The sequence below is a fragment of the Schistocerca piceifrons genome, chromosome 4 (genome assembly GCF_021461385.2).
Source record: "Schistocerca piceifrons isolate TAMUIC-IGC-003096 chromosome 4, iqSchPice1.1, whole genome shotgun sequence".
NCBI classification, from domain to species: Eukaryota; Metazoa; Arthropoda; class Insecta; order Orthoptera; family Acrididae; genus Schistocerca; species Schistocerca piceifrons.
Genome location: NC_060141.1, coordinates 309,907,557 through 309,931,750, shown reverse-complemented (window position 1 = coordinate 309,931,750; position 24,194 = coordinate 309,907,557). Strand labels below are relative to the sequence as shown.

At 44.8% G+C, this 24,194-nt stretch overlaps 1 protein-coding gene across 1 annotated transcript; it reads right to left on the bottom strand.

The window, feature by feature from the left end:
- Positions 1–21,764: 21,764 nt before the first annotated feature.
- On the bottom strand, positions 21,765–23,190 carry LOC124796217. Its single transcript, XM_047260307.1, has 2 exons — positions 22,971–23,190; positions 21,765–22,621 (listed from the first exon to the last, which is right to left on the bottom strand). The coding sequence occupies exons 1-2, from the start codon at positions 23,008–23,010 to the stop codon at positions 21,780–21,782; spliced, it is 882 nt and encodes a 293-aa protein (XP_047116263.1). The 5' UTR covers positions 23,011–23,190; the 3' UTR covers positions 21,765–21,779.
- Between the last annotated feature and the right edge of the window lie 1,004 nt (positions 23,191–24,194).

Here is a 24,194-nt window from a genome sequence, read left to right as displayed (position 1 = left end):
AGATAATAGTGATAAACCCAGCACTCATCGATACTCAGCATCACTCTTCCCGATGATCGTTGTGTCGTCGCCTTTTGCAGCGATGGTGAATCCTCATGTTCCCACTATTTGATTTTCTCCTTTGTGGTGAGATAATAGTGATAAACCCAGCACTCATCGATACTCAGCATCACTCTTCCCGATGATCGTTGTGTCGTCGCCTTTTCCAGCGATGGTGAATCATCATGTTCCCACTATTTGATTTTCTCCTTTGTATGGAGGTAATAGTGGTAAACCCAGCACTCATCGATACTCAGAATCACTCTTCCCGATGATCGTTGGGTCGTCGCCTTTTGCAGCGATGGTGAATCCTCATGTTCCCACTATTTGATTTTCTCCTTTGTGGTGAGATAATAGTGATAAACCCAGCACTCATCGATACTCAGCATCACTCTTCCCGATGATCGTTGTGTCGTCGCCTTTTCCAGCGATGGTGAATCATCATGTTCCCACTATTTGATTTTCTCCTTTGTATGGAGGTAATAGTGGTAAACCCAGCACTCATCGATACTCAGCATCACTCTTCCCGATGATCGTTGTGTCGTCGCCTTTTGCAGCGATGGTGAATCCTCATGTTCCCACTATTTGATTTTCTCCTTTGTGGTGAGATAATAGTGATAAACCCAGCACTCATCGATACTCAGCATCACTCTTCCCGATGATCGTTGTGTCGTCGCCTTTTCCAGCGATGGTGAATCATCATGTTCCCACTATTTGATTTTCTCCTTTGTATGGAGGTAATAGTGATAAACACAGCACTCATCGATACTCAGCATCACTCTTCCCGATGATCGTTGGGTCGTCGCCTTTTGCAGCGATGGTGAATCCTCATGTTCCCACTATTTGATTTTCTCCTTTGTGGTGAGATAATAGTGATAAACCCAGCACTCATCGATACTCAGCATCACTCTTCCCGATGATCGTTGTGTCGTCGCCTTTTGCAGCGATGGTGAATCCTCATGTTCCCACTATTTGATTTTCTCCTTTGTGGTGAGATAATAGTGATAAACCCAGCACTCATCGATACTCAGCATCACTCTTCCCGATGATCGTTGTGTCGTCGCCTTTTCCAGCGATGGTGAATCATCATGTTCCCACTATTTGATTTTCTCCTTTGTATGGAGGTAATAGTGGTAAACCCAGCACTCATCGATACTCAGAATCACTCTTCCCGATGATCGTTGTGTCGTCGCCTTTTCCAGCGATGGTGAATCCTCATGTTCCCACTATTTGATTTTCTCCTTTGTAGCGAGGTAATAGTGGTAAACCCTGCACTCGTCGATACTCAGCATCATTGTTTGCGATGATCGTTTTGTCACCACCTTTTCCAGCGATGGTGAATCCTCATGTGGCCACTATTTGATTATCTCCTTTGTAGCGAGGTAATAGTGATAAACCCAGCACTCGTCGATTCTCAGCATCACTCTTCCCCATGATCGTTGGGTCACCTCCTTTTTCAGCGATTGTGTATCCTCATGTAGGCACTATTTGCTTTGCTTATTTGTATCGACGTAATAGTGATACCTCCAGGACTCATAGATGGTGATTATGACTAGAATGATGTGACACATCTGCAACGTTTCCGTTGCTGCTGCAGTTCGTGGAATTTTTGAATGGGTTCGAGCAATCACAGGGCCCAGTTGGCGGCGACAGTGCTCATGTTTAAAATTCGGTCTACCTCCCGCGGGAGGGGCCACGTAATCCATGACATGGCGCCTCAAACCGTGCGGTTACTCCGCGCGGCACACATGTTCTGTCCAGGGGGGCAGGGAATGGTGAAGATCAGCGGGGTGGCGACAGGAAGGGCGTCCGTCCACCCCTTAAACTAGCCATGGCAAATCCATTAATAGCAATGCGTATCCTGCGACAATATCTTACAAAGAAGAAGAAACTTTTTGACTACCACTCGTATAACTAACGTCCTTGGAGCTTATTATCAGGCGACATAGGAGAGGGAAGCCAGTTTAGTAGTCTAGCATTTGCCTTACAATTTAAAAAACGGGGGGGGATGGGACTTACTATTTTAATGCAATTCTGGGCCAAACATACCAGATAAACATGAAAGCATAATACCCTGCTCTGCAAAAGTGAAGGACGAGCCAGATAAGATAACATAACGTATTAATAACTCATTGGAAACGCATGAAAGTGTGTTTGCATGTTACGAAAAGTCTCCCAGCTGTGCACAAAAAGCTGGACGTCACATAGTGTGAGATCACCGTGAGTATGGTGCCAAATGAAGCTGGCTCCGCAAGACAAGACTGTTGAACGAAGGGGAGAAGATAGTGTGTGTCAATCAGTGAGCAGTTACGGAGCATTATGGTAATCTTCCTCGTACAACATAGACCAGAGACAACACTTAGATGACTTCACAAAGGAATAAAGATCGGGAAACTGATGACGAAATGTAAAGAGTGTAGCCCAGGAATTTGATATTGCTCACAACATTGTTTTACGGTCATGGGGGCGCGGGGGGGGGGGGGGTGGAAGGAGGGGGGAGGGCGTTCGGAACCACAGGCACTGCTGCCCAAGGAGAGGAGGTGGTCGACCAAGGGCAACTAGGGTATGACCACGACTTTGTGCAACAGGTAAAAAGGGTCCCATGTTAACCAACTGGTGCATTTACAAACACATTTAGCAGGACTACAAGGCACGCGATCTCTCATTCCATAGTGTTATAGCAATGTTAAAGTCTTCACCCAAAGGCCAGCACGTTGTGTTCTGTTGACACTCAGATATCGACGGCACCGTTTACGGTGGTTGCAAAAGCATGGGGACTGGACCAACGAGGAATTGGGTCGTGTGCTCTTCTTGGGTGAGAATAAGGTTCAGTCTGAGTAGCGATCTCGTACGAACTCTTTAAGGGCGTGAGGTGGGAACACATATTGCACCTAAGAATGTTGTCGTCCAAGAACTTTTCGCTGGTCTGGTTGTTACGATATGGGAAGTACATATTTTCTTGGGTGTACTTTGAATGCTGTACACTCAGCAGTCAACGTCGTTTTGGCACAGTACTCTTTCCCCATATGCGTCTTTTCAGAGGTACATTTGGCCTTAACGTCGTTTTTATGGATGATAATGAGCGATTGATCGAACAGTGCAGGCGGAGGAGCTATTCGACGAATGGATTGTCCTGCTTGTTCCCCTATTAAAATCTCATCAATGAGTGTGGCATGCCTCACGGAGACGTATTGCAGTATGTCCACACGCACCAACGACCGTCCGACAGTTGTGAACCGCACTGCTTTAGGAACAGAACGCCCTACTACAAGAACTTCTTCCAGTCTTGTGGCCAGCATGGGGGCGCAGAGCATGCATTGCCGTCCGTGGTGATCACACAGCCTATTAAGAAACACGTAACCGCCATCCATAACGTCCAGATGACAACCATAATTCACCATGACTTCAGCGTAATTGGCATTGAATGAAGTGTCATTCCTGTTCAATTGCATATTTCCGTACTATGCTACAGACAACCATAATTCACCATGACTTCAGCGTAATTGGCATTGAATGAAGTGTCATTCCTGTTCAATTGCATATTTCCGTACTATGCTACAGCAAGTCTTTCTACGTATGGCTCACGTTTCACCAAGCTGTCACACATGGTTGTGACACATCATGCAAAAATTAATTTACTGTGTATATTTGTTTACATGTATGCAGAGCTGCTCGAACGTATAATGCGCATACACTGTGATAGAAGTCATGTGATACCTCCTAATACCGTGTCGGACCTCCTTTTGTCCGGCATAATGAAGCAACTCGACGTGGCATGGACTCAACATGTCGCTGGAATTTTTCTGCAGAAATACTGAGGAATGCTGCCTTCTGCAGACGTCCATAATTGCGAAAGTGCTTCCGGTGCAGGATTTTGAGGACGAACTGACCTGTCGATTACCTCCTACAAAAGTTGGACAATCTGCGTGATCAAATAGCTCACTCGAATTGTCGAGAATGTCCTTCATGCCAAACGTGAACAATTGTGACCCATTGGCATATTCATAAAGAGTGCATCGTTGTTTTAGAACATGAAGTTCATGAATGGCTGCAGATTGTCTCCAAGTAACTGAACATAGCCATTTCCGGTGAACGATCGGTTCAGTTCGACCAGAGGATCCAATCCATTCCACGTAAGTGCAGCCGACACCACTGAGGAGCCACAAGCCGCTTGCACACTGCTTTGTTGACAACTTGGGTCCATGGATTCGTGGGGTCTACACCGCACTCGAACCTTACTATCAGCTCTTACCAACTGAAATAGGCACTCATGTGACCAACCGATATGGTCACGAGCCCCGAGAGGCGCTGCAGGCGACGTCGTGCTATTAGAAAAGGTACTCGTGTCGCCTGTCTGCTACCATAGTCCAATAACCCCAAATTTCTTTGCACTGTCCTAACAGATACGTTCTTCGTACGTCCCACATTGATATCCCCGGTTATAGCACGCAGTGTTGTTTGTCTGTTAGCAATGACAACTCTCCGCAAACGGTGTTACTCTCGGTCGTTAAGTGAAGGCCGTCGGCCACTGCGTTGCCCATATTGAGAGATAACGCCGGAAACTTGGTATTCTCGTCACAGTCTTGACTGGTGGATCTGGGAATATTGAATTACTTAACGATTTCCGAGGTGGGATGTCCCATACGTCTAGCTCCAACTATTATTCCACGTTAAAAGTCTGCTAATTCCCGTCGTGCTGTTGTAATGACGTCGTAAACCTTTTCACGCGAATCACCTCAGTACAAATGACAGTTACGCCACTGCACTGCCCTTTTATATCTTCCGCTACGCGATACTACCGCCGTCTGTATATCTCCGGATCGCTGTCGTATTTCTTTTGTCACCTCATCGCTGTCGATCGCAGGCGATGGGATTTACGGAGACTGACGGATATGGTGATGTCACTTTTTTTGTTTTCCACCGTTGTTTCTCTAGTCGAAGGAGAACAACCGGCTGTTTTTACACAAGACCTATTATAGAGCTGTGGTTATTTTCTGACAGTTAGCAGGCAAGAGGGTAGAGGGTATCAATTACGAGTATCTAAATGAGAGGAGCTTACCAGTTCCGGCGTTCATCTGACACCCAAGGGAAACCTCTGAGAGACCTTGGCAGAAAGTGGAACTTTACATTAATCTATATCGGAGACAATGATCGTCATTGTTCCTGACAAAAATTAAAATTTTGTGAGTGTTTAAGTTTGCGCATGTGCTTATATCGATACCAACAGTGATTCTCAGTTTTATTGGTGAAGTACAAGATTCAGCCACCAGAAAGACAGAAGTAATTTTTTTGGCTGAAAGTGCAGCTGTAGGTATCCAATTTACACCTCGTAGGAGCCTCTGTCTGAATTTGGATGGAAAAAAGTTGACACTACTTGATATTAAATGTTGCGGCAGGCTATCTGAGACTACTCGTACCAGAGCTACTTCAATGGAGTGAAATTCTCGAAGAAAAAAATTATTTATCTGTAGATGTGAATATGAACAACAACAGGAAAATGGTCACAGAATTTGTGTATTATTTCCCTAACGGCCTCTTTCTACTCGACGAATTGCAGAAATTAAGAATAATTAGAAAGGGACAGAAGGCCTATTAAGAAATACGGAGCCAAGTCGGTCCATTAGCTGTTCTCGGTCAGGGATTTAGACACTCGTAGTGCACTAAAATATCACGTCACCACTTTCTGTATCCGCCCCTGGTAGCTGAGTGGTCAGTGCGACAGAATGTCAATCCTAAGAGCCCGGGTTCGATTCCCGGGTCGGTCGGAGATTTTCTCCTCTCAGGGACTAGGTGTTGTGTTGTCCTAATCGTCATCGTTTCATCCCCATCGACGCGTAAGTCCCCGAAGTGGCGTCAAATCGAAAGACTTGCACCCGCCCAACGGTTTACTCTACGGGAGGCCCTACTCACACGACATTTATTTTTTTACCGCTTCCAGTAATTCTCGATTGGGTTGATGTCGAGCAAACGTGATGGGCTGGTCGCTGAAATCTATACAGCGCAACGCACTTACAGGATCACTTTTTCGAAAGCCCTTTGCGATACATAAGTTTGCAATTTGGCTCAGAACTGGCTACAGCTCTGCAATGGTGCAGAAGCGTGGCGCCCTGCGACATTACCACAGGGCTGGGGGGGGGGGGGGGGGGAGATTAGTGTTTAACGTCCCGTCGACATCGAGGTCATTAGAGACGGAGCGCAAGCTCGGGTGAGGGATGGATGGGGAAGGAAATCGGCCGTGCCCTTTCAAAGGAACCATCCCGGCATTTGCCTGAAGCGATTTAGGGAAATCACGGAAAACCTAAATCAGGATGGCCGGAGACGGGATTGAACCGTCGTCCTCCCGAATGCGAGTCCAGTGTGCTAACCACTGCGCCACCTCGCTCGGTACCACAGGGCTGGGCGACCCTTCAAACAGCAGCATTCGCTGTGGCACTTGCCTTTTTCCTGTTGCAGTCGCGATTGTTTCTCGGGAAGAACGATTGCATGTAAGTCTCTGTGGGCTCGAATCTCTCTCATATTATCTTCATGGTCTTTTCGCGAGATATACGTAGGAGCAAGCAATATACTGGTGGCCTCTTCTAAGAACGTAAGCTCCCGGAATTTTAGCGGCAGACCACAGGGTGATGCGGAACATCTGTCTTGCAGCATCTGCCACTTGAGTAGACTGAGCACCAACGTGATGCGTCCTGAATGAGCCTGTAACGAAACGTGGTCCTATCTATTTCCTCTGTCAGTCCTATCTGGTACGGATTACAGGCTGACTGAGTTCTTACTTTCCCAGGTTCAGACGTCTTGCCATGAGCAAATGCACCTTATTACTTCAAAGACGCTTTATGAAGAAGTGACGGTACATACGAGGTCATTACAAATTACAGTGCAATTTCAGTTCACTGTATTTGTAAAAACACTAAATTTGACCGAATAGGATCCTACCGCCATTTGAAAGAAGAAAGTATTTAGGTCTGATAAGGACTTTTGATTGCATGTATAATTGATGGGATAAGTGTAAATTGTTAGCTTTTCGCAATTTGACGTCGTAACTAGAGAATGAATAAAAAGCTATGCTCAAATCAAAGGCACCATTATTTTCTCGTGCAATTAACTACCTTTTTCATAAGTCACAGCCGGCCGGTGTGGTCGCGTGGTTCTAGGCGCTTCAGTCTGGAACCGCGCGACCGCTACGGTCGCAGGTTCGAATCCTGCCTCGGGCATGGATGTGTGTGATGTCCTTAGGTTAATTAGGTTTAAGTAGTTCTAAGTCTAGGGGACTGATGACCTCAGATGTTAAGTCCCATAGTGCTTAGAGCCATTTGAACTATAAGTGTGTAGTTGAAACGTTTCAACAAGTTATTTTGTTTCCTATAGATCACTTTTATGAAGTTTCTTGTGGGCTAACCTTCAGACAGCCGTACCTCGACACACGCTCAAAATTGGACGTACTTCAGACCTATACCAATGTTTTAACCAGTAATCCGCCGTGCAATCGCCTCTTCCACTACTCCTGAAACATCCAGTCATTGCGGGTGCCACTTCAGCCTGGCAGTTTTGTATGTTTTATATTGTTAAATTAGTTTTTGAAACTTGTAGAGCACAACAAAATGAGAATGCTGCTGCTACGTACCATCATTCATCTTTTTACATGATACTACCCACACTAGGCGGAAATCTCACAGAAGTGGTTACACCCCTAGGGCATTGATAACTTCCGACGCAGGAAATCCTTGTACCAAACAAAACAGTAGTTAATTTCTTACTTGTTCCACAGTTCATATTCATGATAAACGTTACATTAGGGTGAAGGAAAACTCCTCACATATTGGCAATAAAAAAAATATCCATCACAAAATTTCGTCCTGCGCATATTTAGGGCAGTAAATGGACGTTAAAGATCGGAAAGATGGTAACACTATAACCACATGTACGGTAACTATCTCTGTCAGGACAAAGCAGTACTGCTGTTTAGTTGTTGCTGTGGATAGTAAAATGGTTCAAATGGCTCTAAGCACTATGGGACTTAACATCTATGGTCATCAGTCCCCTAGAACTTAGAACTACTTAAACCTAACTAACCTAAGGACATCACACAACACCCAGCCATCACGAGGCAGAGAAAGTCCCTGACCCCGCCGGGAATCGAACCCGGGAACCCGGGCGTGGGAAGCGAGAACGCTACCGCACGACCACGAGATGCGGGCCTGTGGATAGTATTTTGGGTTAACATGCAAGAGGTCGAGGGTTCGATTCTGGGTCGTGGTCTGTTTGCTTACATTTGCTAAAAGAAGACTGTGTGGTACGGTATCTGGCGTCTTAGAGCTCATACAGTGATTGCAGCGGGTCTTCTACAAAAATTTGCATTTAGGTATTACGAACACAGAAATGGAAATACCATCATTTCATTGGTCAGCTTTTAAAGAAACCTTATGCACGTTTTGGATATGAACTGTTTCGCACTACTGCATCTACTAGATTCCAAAGCTGTTTTCTGAGTACTCTCCCCCCAATGGTACCATCCATTAATACCAACTATTGTTCTTGCCACGTTCAGGTCCATTACAATCCCTTAGGTCTTACGTCACCAGCAGGGGTAGCAACGTGCTTTGCGAATAATTTCGATGGGACCATTGGGGGAGGGTACATAGACAACAGATCTGGAATCTAGTAGAGGCAGTGGCGCGAAACAGTTCGCGTCCACGAAGTGCAAAAGGTTTCTTTAAAAGCCGACCAACGTAAACGATTGTGCTTCCCTTTCTGTGTTCATAGTACGTATCTGCAAGCGTTTTGTAGAAGACTCACTGTAATCGCTGTTTGACTATTAAGAAGACAGATACCGTACCCGACAGACTACTTTTAGCAAATAAAAACGTGTATGCCTCGCCCCAGGATCGAACTCTCGACCTCCTGCATGCCAAGCCAAAATATTATCCACTGCAGGAACTACACAGTAGTGCTCTAGCTGTTGACAGACAAGTTACCGTACATGTAATTATACTGTTGCCAGATTGCCAATCTTTAACGTCTATTTACTGCCCAAATTACTCGCAGGACGACATTTTGTGACAGACATTTTTGTGTTGCCAGTACGTGAGAAATCACACTGCGAACTCAGAGTGCATGAATTTCTATTCGACCCGTATATAAGGTGAATCACCTAAAACTAGCACCGCACATGTTGAGGAAATGGAAAGTGCTGTTGATGTGCGGTTTGCACAGAATGGATTGACAGTCAGAGGCTCGTACTGTTAGCCAATCAAATGTTTGTAATAATATTTAGAAAGTGTATTTTTTGTGCAAACCTGAAACATACACTTATTAAGTGGGACAGTGTCTATTAACATTAACAAACTAAAAGTTGGGTAAATCAGAATGTCAGTAGTGTTTGATTCTACTGCGAGTCGTTTACGAGACATTGCATTTTGAAAAGTTCAAACACCATTAGTTGTGCAATACTTGTGGTAGCACACACTAAAGAATGACGCAAGTGCATACTCTAGTTATGTATATTCTAACCAGTAACGAGACAATTGACCATCACATACTGTGCTGAAAATGACCACCGGCAGCGGCAGTACGCGCTTCCGGTCTGTTATGTAACAACTGATGGTCACGTGGTAGCATTCCAGCGGAGATGTCCAAACAGACTGCAATTATAAGTCGCTGAATATCATTGGGTGTAGTTGGTAGCTTCTTGTAGACATCGTTTTTCAGCTTTTCTCACAGAAAAATGTCTACGTGCTTCAAGTCCGGGTAACGGGCCGGCCAAGGTACAGGTCTACTGCGTCCATTTCAACGATCTGGAAACAATTCGTGAAGACATGCTGTAGTGTTTCGTGGACTGTTGACTGGACTACTATCATGTTGGTACCACAGGTTCCTTCTACTCTGTACAGGAACGTCTTCTAGCGCCCGTGGAAGATAGTCTGTTAGGAGACTGCGATACTTGTGCGCGTTCAGTGTTCCGTCTATGAAAAATTGGCCGGGTAGTTGATGGTTCACTGTCCCACTCTGTACGTTTACACTCCATGGACGCTGACGTTCCGCTTGATGATGCCAATTGGGATTGTCAACAGATCAATAGTGCATGTTTCGTCGGTTTACCTGGCCATAATAGGTAAATGTGGCTTTATCACTAAACAAGGTACATGATACATCTGAAGTACGTTACCTTAATGCCCATGTACAGAAGTTAATACGATTCCCGTAATGGTTTCCATGCAGCTCTTCATGGAGAGAGATGTGGCAGGGATGGAACCCATGTCTATGGAGAATGCGTAGGGCACTTACTTGACTCACGCCATTTCCTCGTGCAATTCCACGGATGCTAACGTGCGGATCAACTGCAACAGCAGCAAGAACATTAATTTCCCCGTCTTCTATCGTCACTTGTTTCTTCCTGTTACGTTTCCTGGGTGTTTTACTACAACTTCCACGTAACTGGTTGAAGAGTTTTTTTTTTAACTTTATTGATACAACAACATTATAAAACAATCGAAAAGAAGGTATTGTGATACAAATTATTTATAAACAACAAACATTGTATGATACACACTAACCCACCACCTTATGTAATTAGTGGGTCCAATTATTATACTTGAAAAACAAGCAGCTTATACTACTTAATTAATGGCACTTACTATGGACAGGGTTAATCTAAGTGCTTGACTACTCTGGTTATTCTAAGTCTAGCTACTCTGCAGCGTTACAGGTGTGCCAGACGAAATACAAACCTACTAAAACGACCTGCTCACTGAGCTAATCCCAGTGAGCATGCCCCTGGCACTGGGCTGGCCTACTACTATTGGAATCGCTGCAGTCCCTACCTATGTTAGTAATGTTAGTATTCTAATTTTTACGTTATTCTAGTGTAACTACTTCCTATCAAATCTTAGTGCATATGTCAAGTCCGGGAATGGTGCTCCTGCTCCCCTGATCCGACAGCGCGGCGGATTCCAGTTGTGAAGCAACCGGCCAGTACCGCGCTCGGCGGAAATTGCAGGTGCACGTAAGTCTTCATCGGGTTATATTTTTTGATCTCTAACCGTGTTGGTTAGTAATAAAATCCCTCAAGACCTTTTGGGATATTTCATTTGCCAAATTGTTGAGGACATTGAAGGTCTCGGCACGTCGCAGTAGTGTGTATATGTCTCTGTTTGGTAACTGATTCCTAAGTTCGAGCGCCACATCGTCATATAACGTGCAGTCATAGACGACATGTTCGGATGTTCCATCCGGAGCGCCGGCCGAAGTGGCCGTGCGGTTAAAGGGGCTGCAATCTGGAACCGCAAGACCGCTACGGTCGCAGGTTCGAATCCTGCCTCGGGCATGGATGTTTGTGATGTCCTTAGATTGGTTAGGTTTAACTAGTTCTAAGTTCTAGGGGACTAATGACCTCAGCAGTTGAGTCCCATAGTGCTCAGAGCCATCCATCCGGAGCACCACAGTCGCACGCTGGTGTCGCCCGTTTTCCAAATCGACATAGATATGTCGGATATGGCCCGTGACCTGTAAGAAAGTGCAGCAGACCTCTGCTCGGCTCAAAGTGGCTCATTTGAAGCCTTTCTCTGATGTTCGGTAGTAGCTGGAATACCCTTCTTCCCATTGCTGTTGCCATAACTCTTCGCCCCTTCTCTTTATTGCATATCTATCCCCTACTTGTACCCCCATGATTTCCCTGGCCTTATCTATCTTTCCTTTGGAAACCCAGTACCACGCTCCCTGATCTCTAATTTTTATGTCTAAGGGACGTAATCCTATTATTGTCAGTAGGGCCCCCCCAGGTGTTGTTCGGTATGCCCCGACTGAACGCAACAGCATGTTCCGCTGCAGCCTTCTCACGGTCACTGCGGGCACCACTCTCGTGAGCCTGTGTGCCCAAACCCCGCTCGCATATCCTATTAAGGATGTTAGGATACTGTTGTGATAAAGTTTGATCAAGTTGGGAGGTAGGTGGAATCTTCTATGGCCTATACTGATAAGATTATTTAGAACTTCCAATGCTCGCTGCGTAATGTTTTCTATATGAGTATTGTAATTCCATTTTTCGTCTATTGTGACTCCTAGGTATCTAGCCTCTCGACGCCGAAGAACTGGAGTTCCCTCAATTCTGACGGTTGGATTTCTGACGAGACTGCCTTTCATTAATAGATATGTGGATTTGTGCGGTGCAACTTTCATTTTTGCTTCTTGGCACCATTTCTGAAGCACTATCATAGCTTGCTCTACCTTAGGCTCTAGTTCCTCTCGGCTGCGGCCGCCTACCAGCAGGAGGAGGTCGTCAGCATAAGCTATCACGTCTAGCACGTCCTCACTTAGTTGTAATTTCTCTAGGAGAGGTTCTATGTTTATATCCCAAAAGAGTTGCCCCAGAACTGATCCCTGGGGACACCTCTTTGTGATGGTTTTACTTGTTCTTCCGCTAGGCGACGATAGCCATACCTCCCTGTCCATGCAATAGCTCCTCAGACAGCCATAGAGGGGCCCTGGGCACTCCTTCTCAAGCAAGCGGGAGAAGAGCGAGGGCCACCACAGGTTGTCGAAGGCGCCACTGATGTCCAACATGATGCCTACCACATACTTGTGCGGGGTTGAGCTGCAGACCTCAGCTGCCAGGGCAATTGCGTCGGACGCCGATCGCCCCGGCCTAAAGCCGAACTGCCTGTCGCTCATCCCGCGCAGTATCCTGTGCGCCGTCAGTCTGTCAGCCAGTAACTTCTCCAACAGTTTTCCTAGATTGTCTAGGAGACAGATTGGCCTGTAGGATTTGGGTTCTGTGGGGTCCTTATCCTTCCCTTTTTTAATGATTATTACGTGGCCCTTTTCCAGATTTTAGGGAATCTCCCTGTTCTTAGACACTCATTGAACAGTCCCGTGAGAGACGCCACTAGCTGGGGGGCAAGGAACTGCACCACCTCCACGATTATGCCGTCTGGCCCCGGTGCTTTGCCCTTTTTTAGTGATTTGATTTGTGCAGCCACTTCTTCCTCTGTGAAGGGGTACACCATGGTGTTGTTGGTGTATTCATTTAGATCCTCCCTGCGAATTTGTTGTTGGAGGTCATCCTCCTCATTTGCCTCGTCATCTGGCAGCAGAGTGCGCAGGAGAACTTCAGCGGTTTCCTGCCACGACTCTGTCATTCTGTCTCCGTCTCTGATTGTCGAGAGAACCGCAGGGGACCTGATTTTTTCCCTGACCAGTTTGTATGGTATTCCCCACGGATCTGTGGCTAGCTGGCTCAGAACATACCTCTCCCAACTTTTCATTCTTACTTGTTTTAATTCTTTTTGGAATCGTTCTTTTTCTTCCCTGTACTGCTGCAACCATAACTGTTTTTCTTGCCAGACGGCACTTCGCTGGTAGTACCTCCTCGCCCGTCTCACAGACTGACGCATACGTTCAAGATCGGCAGACCATGGCGATGGGGAAGCCGCCACGGCTCTCCTCCTGGTTGGCACAGCAGCCTTGACCACGCTGACTATCGACCCTACCAGCTCTTCGGCGTACCTATCTATGTCCAGGTCACCTTCCGGCAATGGCGGAATGTCACACTCCCGAGCCAGGCAGTCCCAATCGGTTTTATTGTAATTTAGTTGGATTTCCCATCCTAGGTCCCAGCGGCACCCTTCTTCTCTGAGGCAGAAGGTAATTAAGTTGTGATCACTTGTAGTGACGTGTTCAATAACTTTCCAGCCTTCAATGATGCTGATGGCGTTAGCAGTTGCCAGGGTGACATCGATGTTTGTCCCCTGCCCTCCACCTCTACTGTAGGTGGGGGGATTACCAGGTTTATTTGCCACTACAAGTTGGGAAGCCATGATTAATTCTTCAGCCTTCTCACCATTAGCATCCCTTGTGCCGCTGTACCACATAGGGGACTTGGCATTGATGTCTGCTGTAACAATAACCCTACGCCCGCGTAGTGTCGTGATGATTCTCGCAAGGTGGTCTGAGAAATCTTCAAAATTTCCTCCATATTGGAAATACATGTTCACGAGGTGTATTAATCCTACTGGTGTTTGTAATTCTACTACATTACAATGACTGTTTGGTAGCTGTGTTAGTGTAGTGGCCCTTAGGGCCTTGTTTGTGACTATTAAGACTGCCTTCGGCTCTTCTCCGGTAGAGATAGTCTGCCAGGTGGTAGACATGAAGGAGATCTGCCCCGCCCTGCAGTATGGCTCCTGCAGACAGACTACATCCAGTCTCCTCTCCTCCACTACCTTCCGAAGTTCCTGCATGACCAGCCGACTGTTATGGGTGTTTATTTGTCCTATTAGAATTTCAGATGTTATGGGAAGTAGGTGTGGAAATAGCAATCAGGCCATGGTTTGTTGTAATCTGAAGCAATTCGGCCATTTGCAAGGACAGATTGCACATAGATCTCTTGCATGTTGAATTCCTCACCTCTTCTCTCGAAAACCCTTCTGAGCAAGTCACGCAGAGCTCCGAAATCTGTGGGAAGATTCATTGACTTTAACTGTATCCTATCCACAGCCTCCATTGTCGAGAAGGTGACCTTTCTGCCATATTTATGCCCTATACGTACGACGTGCCTGAGTGCTGTGGTAAGGACAGCCGGCTGCTCCAAGCGTGAAAGTTGCATAGCAAGCTCCAGGTTCGGGTAGATCCTTCTAGGATCCGGATCTGGGGCTCTCGGAAATACTTCCATATGCATTGTACTTGTGATTGTATTATCTTGTACAATAGTTTGGAGAGATCCTTCTTGAAGCGGAACAATGCTATTACATTCTACCGGTCGCAGACTGTCTTCTGTTTCCTCTTCTGGCTCCGTCTGTATGCATAGGTCAACCATGATTGTCTGTTTTGGGCTTGTTTTTTCATGATTGATGATGAAGCTTTCTGCCTCTGGGTTGAGTGTCGAGTTGACACTCAAATGATCCAGAGTCTTGGGCTCTGTCAAAGTATCTGAGTCAGCCGTTTCTTCTATTTCTTCAATTTCTATTTCTGGTTCGGTTTGGGTGCTTGAATCAACCACAGTTATCTCCTTTTTCTTTGTTTCCTGGAGAGATTTCAGAAATTCTTTGAATTTCTCTGCTCTTTCTGCGTCCCTTCTTACTTGGAGACTTTCTTTTATTGGATGATCTGGTTTTGTTGTTGCCATCAGCCATAATCTGTTCTGGAGATTAGGCGTTGTTCGAGTAATTTATATGTTGGGCAATTCCTTCCAGTTGTGCCGCACACCTTTTTGCCCCTTCGTATACATGGTATGCATACAGCGGATTTCCTACAATCTTTTCTTACATGATCGTCCTCTCCGCATCTGGAGCAGGCCGGCTTCCTACTGCAATATTTATGAATATGATCAATGTCCCCACAATTGTGACAACGGGGTACGATTAGGCAGTCTTTCACGTTTATGGCGTGAAAACCTATGTACACCCTGCCCATAGCTGTCAGTGTTCTCCATAGTCCCCCTGTAACTTCAGCAACATGGTGAACTACGTCTCTGTCCCTAGGTCCTGTCGTGAATCTGAGTTTAAAATCTTTTAGAAAGGTTTCCATACTTATATTTGAATCGTCAAGGTTTTGTTGATACAGGGTCTCACATAGGTCCTCATCCGTCATTGATTTTGGGACGTCATACAGAATGACCAGTGGATTTCGCTTTCGGGTGGGTTCACATTTTACTGACTTACATAATTTTTGGTTTTCTAAAAGCTTATTTTTATCTTCCTCTGAAGCTACATCTACAATAACTACATTTTTTGTTACCTTTACCTTGTTAATCCTGATCTTTTCTCTTATGGGGTTTACTGTAGTAGCAAAAACTTCCTGCACCTTCTTAAAGTCCTGGCCGGGTAATGGTCTTAAGAAGACTGCTGTATCTGGTCGTTTAGAGACTTTTGCAATGGTCTCTTTTGTTGTTTGGGCCTTTGGAGCAGCTTGTGCTGCGACGCCGGCCCATGTCTTCCCTGGTTGTTTCCTGAGCCGTTCGTTTTCCCTTTCCAGCTCTTCAATTCTCCCTTCTAGTTTTTCATTGGCTATCGCCCATGCCGCCAGTTCATTTTTAATTGCCTGCACTGCGGCCTGACTAATTTTCCCATTTTTAATGTTTTGATCTAAAGGCTGTGTAATCCTCATATGTCTCTCTAGATTGCTTTCTTCTGCGGTCTGACCCAGGCCATCCTGTGGCGAGGGATCAGATAGCATCGAAGCCCTTATGGGCGCATTTAAGTCGCTTGTCTCTTCAGTGGCCATCATTGTTAGACAAGCGAAAAAGGGTTGGAAGCCCGTCTCTTACCCCGGACCGGCTCCTCTGGCATGGGGGGGACTAAGATGCAGCTCGCCCACCAACCTCGTCCCTAGGTCAAGGGCATCCCTGAGCCGCCGAGTTCAGTACACCGTTGCCAGTGTCCTGGTCCCCTTCAGTGGCCTCGTCACCGACGATTTCTTCCAGTGTTTATCGGCAAGTGCACCCCGCACTCCGGAGAAGCGGATGCACTTCTCGTCCTTCGCCGCCTACTAGCCCGAGATCCCACCTTACAGGCCAGGGACCAGCTCCTACTCAGGTGGCGGGCCGGTCACCCAGTCGTTCGACGGTCTGGACCCAGCTAACCTGGCCCAGGCGATGTCACCACCCCCTGGGTTTGGCAGAACACGCCCCGGTTACCCACGGGCGCGGCGAAGCGCACTTGCCGACTCGCGCCGAGGTCCCACGCCGACAAACGAGGTCGCCGGCATGCAGAGCACCAGCTGGTATTGTGCCCTGCGAAAATAAGGGAGGGACAGATGGATAGTCCCTCAGACACAGCTCCCCCTGTGCCATGCACCCTTCGCTTTCGCCTTGGGTTGGGGGCGTTTAACGTCCTACCTTCACGGGAGTTTAGCGTCCTTCCTTGACACAACGACAACCCTCACCGTTCCACAGCCCAGAGGTGTTATGAGAGTGATGATGTGATATAAATGATGATATGGCCCGGGTCTTATGTTGTAGAGTTTGACATCATCGAGACGGTGCGGCACTCAAACCCGAGTTACGTTCCCCGGAGGGCCTCCACACGTACTGGGGGATCATGGCCGACCGTGTCTCACCCACCGCTTTTGATAATTCACGGTGGGCCAGTGCGGTTCTGTGAGGATTGCACCCAGTTAAGGGCTAACCTTTTAACGTCATTCATGGACGGCCCTTCCCGTGTTAGCTTCACCACATCTAAGGGGGTTACTGAGCGCCGGGGCCACGTCAAGGCCACGGGATAGGACATTACGGTCCCCGCCCCACTCAGGTTCCTCTGAGCCACAGAGCACTTCAGACATTCTGGAGGTTTCCAGGAATCAGAGGGTCTCCTGGCGGTTTTAACCCAGTTTCGGAAGGCAACACACCTTCCCCAGGTGGCGCCACACAGACCGCTTTCCCGTGCGTGGTTGAAGAGCTTGCTAAATAACTGCCTAGATGAAACTTCCTGGCAGATTAAAACAGTGTGCCGGATCGAGACTCGAACTCGGAACATTTGCCTTTCGCAGGCAAGTGCTCTATCATCTGAGCTACCCAACCACGACTCACGCCCCGACCTCACAGCTTTACTTCTGCCAGTACCTCGTCTCCTACCTTCCAAACTCTTCATATCAGCGCACACTCCGCTGCAGAGTGAATATCTCAAACTCCCTAGATGATCTACTGGATTATCTTGGGGCATACACCGTACAAGAACGAACTGCATTCTTCCTGCACTCTCCGTACATGATGAGCAAGTCACACATTAGCTGCCTAGCAAGTCGCAATGCACTCAAGGAATACACAAGCACACTGTAAACCAACATAACAAATCGTACTTAGCAACTATGCAGGCTGCTTGTCACAAACGAGTATTGGTACAATTTTTTTTTTTTTCAAATGGTACCATAAATGATACCTCAAGACTTACGCACAACAATCATACACACAACTCTGCAGCTTCATTTTGCTGTATTACAAAAAAATATTGTCATATACATTATCCATATTCCTCATATTTGCTGTTGATTTCAAGATAGGTCAAAATACACACTTGGTGTCAAAACTCTCAACAATTTAAAGTAAATAATTAAAAATATTTAAACAACATTACCGTGGCAATATTTTGCGAAGTGTTGTTGCTTTTCTTGATATTGCTACATGGATCAGTACTAAGTTAACAATTTTATTTTTTATGGAATGTGTTAAAGCAATTCCTCTCAACAGTGAAGCAAAGGGGCACCTTGCATGCTCACGCTGTACAAAGGAAAGGCTGCCTTTTGCCCGACATTTTGATTGTTCTTCTGAATATGGCAGTCAGACCTGAGAATCAATCAACGATAACCCACTTCCACTGACATAAACAAAGTCAGCATAGAGTCCCGAGCATATTTGATACCTAAAAATTTAAGGTTATAAATTTGTTTTAACATTAATTTGTAGGTAGCTATTAACTGAAATGTGAGTACAGGTTTAATGAGCTATTAAAGCATGTGGAAATACTTGTAATTAATAAAGGAGAAGTCTTTACGTTTATTTTGCCGCGACAGTTGCAGTGCAGTGCAGTTGGAGAATCAGGAATTTGCAATCAGTGCTGCCACCTCGTGGCAATTGGTAGACGGACGAACAAGTGTGCTGTAGGAAGCACGATGTGTATTGTATACATGATACCACAGGCCAGAAACGGTTCAGCTGCGTATGCTCCCGAGAAGACGATAAAACCTGGAGGTATCTTGCATAATACCTCAGGAACAAAGAGGATAGAGAGGCGTAGCAAAGGCACGTTTCAGTCTGCTTGAGAAAGCACCGAATTAATGATAAATGTTAGCCTGACGTTTCCATGCAGCGACAAATTTTTTCACTTTTCCCATGTAGCGCTCACCTGTTAAAATAAAAATGCTTAAATTTTCTTTACTTATGTGTTAAATTCTGAAAGTGACTTGAAAATATTTTAAAAGAAAGTCTAGTACTTTTAGGTGGAATTCATCGCTCTCACCTTTCCTCCCGTGAATAACACTGTGACGTTTTACTGTAAATGTGCATGGATACTCAGATAATCTTGTCTGAATCCTCAGAAACTGAATTCATAATGCGTCTTTAATCCTCTAAATGCACACATACATAATCTTCTCTTTGACCGACAAAAGCGCAAAGTGGCTTCGTAATACTGCTTAACGAGTTATGCGCGAAAATGTATATTTTCCTAATACTAAAAATGAATGTGCATTACATGGCCGTGACTTACATTTTCTTTCAGAATATACGAATACGATCACAAACATATTATTATTTTTCTTAGTTCTGGTCAAATTAGACACATTAAGACTGTGCAGCGCAGATGAAATTTGATTTAATGAACACACGTAAAAACTGAAACAAGTAATTAAAAATTTATGCTGTCAAGAGACAGTTGTCAGACTTAGACAAAATCGTTCCCCTATACAAGGTGAATATAATAATTCCAATCCCAAAGAAAGCAGGTGTTGACAGATGTGAAAATTACCGAACTATCAGTTTAATAAGTCACAGCTGCAAAATACTAACACGAATACTTTACAGACGAATGGAAAAACTTGTAGAAGCCCACCTCGGGGAAGATCAATTTGGATTCCGCAGAAATGTTGGAACACGTGAGGCAATACTGACCCTACGACTTATCTTAGAAGAAAGATTAAGGAAAGGCAAACCTACGTTTCTAGCATTTGTAGACTTAGAGAAAGCTGTTGACAATGTTGACTGGAATACTCTCTTTCAAATTCTGAAGGTGGCAGGGGTAAAATACAGGGAGCGAAAGGCTATTTACAATTTGCATAGAAAGCAGATGGCAGTTAGAAGAGTCGAGGGACATGAAAGGGAAGCAGTGGTTGGGAAGGGAGTGAGACAGGGTTGTAGCCTCTCCCAGATGCTATTCAATCTGTATACTGAGCAAGCAGTAAAGGAAACAAAAGAAAGGTTCGGGGTAGGAATTAAAATCCATGGAGAAGGATAAAAACTTTGAAGTTCGCCGATGACATTGTAATTCTATCAGAGACAGCAATTGACTTGGAAGAGCAGTTGAACAGAATGGACAGTGTCTTGAAAGGAGGGTATAAGATGAACATCAACAAAAGCAAAACGAGGATAATCCAATGTAGTCGAATTAAGTCGGGTGATGCTGAGGGAATTAGATTAGGAAATCAGACACTTAAAGTAGTGAAGGAGTTTTGCTATTTGGGGAGCAAAATAACTGATGATGGTCGAAGTAGAGAGGATATAAAATGTAGACTGGCAATGGCAAGGAAAACGTTTCTGAAGAAGTGAAATTTGTTAACATCGAGTATTGATTTAAGTGTCAGGAAGTCATTTCTGAAAGTATTTGTATGGATTGTAGCCATGTTTGGAAGTGAAACATGGACGATAAATGAGGCACTGAGAGCACAAGCGGACTAACCCCGGAGAAGTCAATATGGAGGAAACAGGTCTCATAATACGGGCCCACAAATAATGTATGTTTGTGATACATTGCAGCCTTGTAACATGCATATGATGTAACTGTGGTTTTATTGAACAATATTTTGACATAGATAAATTACAAAAGTACTATATAGTAGAATATTAGCAGTTTTGTTGTGGCTTAGTCCATTTTCGCTCCAAGTAGTTGAACATTCTCAATGACAGGTCCGTTAGTACGCTGATGCATGTGACAATAGTATTCATTACTAGTATACATTGTACACATTACATGTGCCATTTTACATTGGTTTCTGTAATGTTACGCATTGTGTTACATTTCAAAATCATCCACAGGCAATGTTTCTACAGCATTTGATGACGTTTGTAAAGTTTTGTAGAAATCATGATGAAGTGGAGGTACATACGGAAGCAAACTTAGCAGATCCTTCTTTTTTGCCTCTGTAATTACATTTCCATTAGGATAAAGCAGTTCGAGATTGCTGATGCATGTGGATGTTCGTTTGGCCACATCAATTTCCTGAAATGGCTCTTGGTTTTGGTTCGAGTATTTATACAATATTTTGAATCTGTTGGTTGCTTCATACCGCAGCCACTGTATGTTCAACCATTGTACTTTACAATTGCCAGAAGACATTTTTCGATTCGTGATGTTTCTTTCGAGTTGTTTTGTTGAAAAGAAACATTCCGCATTCATATTAATTACCTTGAATGGATTCCTTTTTCTGGCACTCACTACCACATCATTCCAGTGTTTAGGACGGTAAATATTAGGAAAATACTTTTTTCGTTTCTGAACTAAGCCAAAATCCTGATCACAGGGCAGGTACGAGTGTCCGCTAACTAAAAATTTATGGTCTATTTCCTTCACAGAGAACTCTGAGCTGTTGACAATGTATTGGCACAGTACAGCAACCTTTATGTTTCTATTCTGGCCTCCGCACTGATCAGAGTACATAATTAGTTTTTCAGTCCTGACAAAATTGCGTATGAAGTACAGCAAACAAGAACCAATTTCTTGTGGCCCTCTCGACGCAATGGATTCATGCCACAGAAACATGTATACATCATCATTGTGCATATTGTGGATGCCAAAGCAATATGTCCACAACTGACGTTTGTAATAGCAAACTCCAGTTGAGATGATCGGTGTAGGCAAAGTTTTCATCAAATCAAATGTTATCACTGTAACGTTACCATCTGATTTGCTAAGCAATGTATCACTATGTAAACCTGCCCGTGCATACTCAGCTTTTTGCTGATGGAATTCACGTTCTGCAATTAACTCCGTCCTCTCCTTATCATTATCGGCAGCTGTTATTTTTACCTGCAAAGCATCACATGTTCAACAAGAGTCGGACACTGGTGGATGAAATGACAAATTGAAGTTTTCGTAAAAAATTTTGCGGAAAATAAAATGAGAAACGGGCATTTGCTCCTCTGCACAGTACAGTGAATACATGACTGATAAATTTAAATCTGGTCCTAAATACTTTCTACCGTTATTTTTATGATACGCATAATGGCTTTCATACGCCGGGAATTTTTCTATGAAACGTTTTACTACATCAACTTTGTGGCGAGGTGTTTTATTACCAGGTTCACCTTTACCTCTACCATCACGAGGAGGGGTGGCTTTTTCCCCTTTATTCTTGAGTACCCTATCGATTCTTCCAGCAGATACGGCTAAAGTATTCTGAAAGAATCTTTTGCACACCCTCGTTTCAGACCCATTTGAATTGAGCAAGTAATACAATCTCGTCTTCTCCCTACGTGAATGTTGCTGACCTACGTAAGACCGTGCTTTATCAACGACTTTAATCATGGTAAACAGGAAAGCCGACTGCAGATCGTGGCTGCCTAAATTATAAAACTCATTGAACACTTGTTCCTGCTGTTCTTCGTTGATGTGTTTGTGGCACTCATACCGGCACGTACACTCGCTGATTTTCCGCAATTCCTTTCGAGGTACAAGGTTACCCTTACGGTTTACATACTCTTGACCTAGAGCTCTCCGTTCTTTCCTAACGTTACGAAGCCATTTATCTTCGTTTCTAAGGCGCTTCTTTCCTCGGCTCCGTACCACGGCATCGTCGTTCGTCTCTGGCACGTCCTCTGGAACAGTTGTTGCTGCAGCCGTGCTCGCTCTCGCGTCTCCCGGCACTTCCCCATCGGACGCAAACATCTCTGTAATAACAATATCCATCCCTCAATGTAATATTAACTACACTACAGTAATGGTCAACGTGTGCATTGGTATCCACAGGCGAAGCAATTGCTCATCACAACTCGGCGGGCGGTAAAACATTGTTGTACACATAACATTACAAGTGATCGTTACTTGATTACACAAAATAGCAATACATAAAGTATTGTTTGTATGTCATTCTGTTTTCGTATGGAAAACAACCTGCATTTTCTGAACAAAGTCACCATTCGAGATACGGTACATCTAGACGTGTTTGCATATGAACGCGTTAGTGTACAATCGACAATGTTATCCGCAAAAAAGGAATGGAACACAATACAAACTAACCTTCCAATTGCTCCTCCACGCTTTTCGCAGGGGCTGCCATGCTGATCAACTGAAATACACGTCCACGTGGTCACTGGTCCAATACGTTGTTCCACACTAAATACACAAGTCTTTCGTTCGCCGGCGTCACGCGCAATGGCAGTGGACGGAGAGCATAGAGCACAAATGGACTATGACGCATAGTCCACTCCTGCTCTCAACGGTATCTATCGGCGGTTGAGTGCAACAGCAATGTTTACGTTGCTACATTAGACAAACCTTCAGATAAACAAACAGATCAACATGCATTGCATAATACTCGTATACTGTTATCACAACATGTCAATACCTCAAATTCACAAAAAGTGTGGGTTAGTCCGCTTGTGCTCTCAGTGCCTCAAATAGTTTAGACAAGAAGAGAGTAGAAGCTTTTGAAATGTGGTGCTACAGAAGAATGCTGAAGATTAGATGAGTAGATCACATAACTAATGAGGACGTATTGACTAGAATTGGGGAGATGAGGAGTTTGTGGCACAACTTGACTAGAAGAAGGGATCGGTTGGTAGGATATGTTCTGAGGCATCAAGGGATCACCAATTTAGTACTGGAGGGCAGCGTGGAGGGTAAAAATCGTAGAGGGAGACCAAGAGATGAATACACTAAGCAGATTCAGAAGGATATAGGCTGCAGTAGGTACTGGGAGATAAAAACCTTGCACAGGATAGAGTAGCATGGAGAGCTGCATCAAACCAGTCTCAGGACTGAAGACCAGAACAACAAGAACAATACAAGGTAATGATGAGGCCATGGCAAACTTCCTCTCCTCTTCCCACCGTTCCACCTGTTCCACCTGTTCCAAACCGAGAGGGACCTCAGCGTCGGCGAGAAAGTTTCTGTCCTGTTTCTCTTATCTTTTAACAGTTAGTGTCGTGTAAATGGCGTAAGTTTGATCCAAGAACCTTTTGGTGTGATGGATATGCAGGGATAGTGTTTCTTTTTCTTGAACAGTGTTTGCGATAAACACTAATTAGCTGAACAAGGCAGATGGTGAAACAGCGCAAAATTGTGATAGAATGACGTTGTATTTCTACATATATATAAGAATACATTATAAATTATTTCGGTAATTACACTCAAATACCTTCCCCATAATGTAAGTGATAGTGAGAGGCGCGATGATTCTTGTATTCTACCAAGTCATAGCTACTACAAACAAGCAAGCAGCGCACACAGAATCGAAATTTA

Excerpts from the sequence above, each read along its gene's own strand:
- LOC124796217 (XM_047260307.1), bottom strand. The coding sequence starts at position 23,010 with ATGGCAGCCCCTGCGAAAAGCGTGGAGGAGCAATTGGAAG. Across the intron at positions 22,622-22,970 it reads CGTGGAGGAGCAATTGGAAG|AGATGTTTGCGTCCGATGGG; the intron begins GTTAGTTTGTAT and ends TTGTTATTACAG.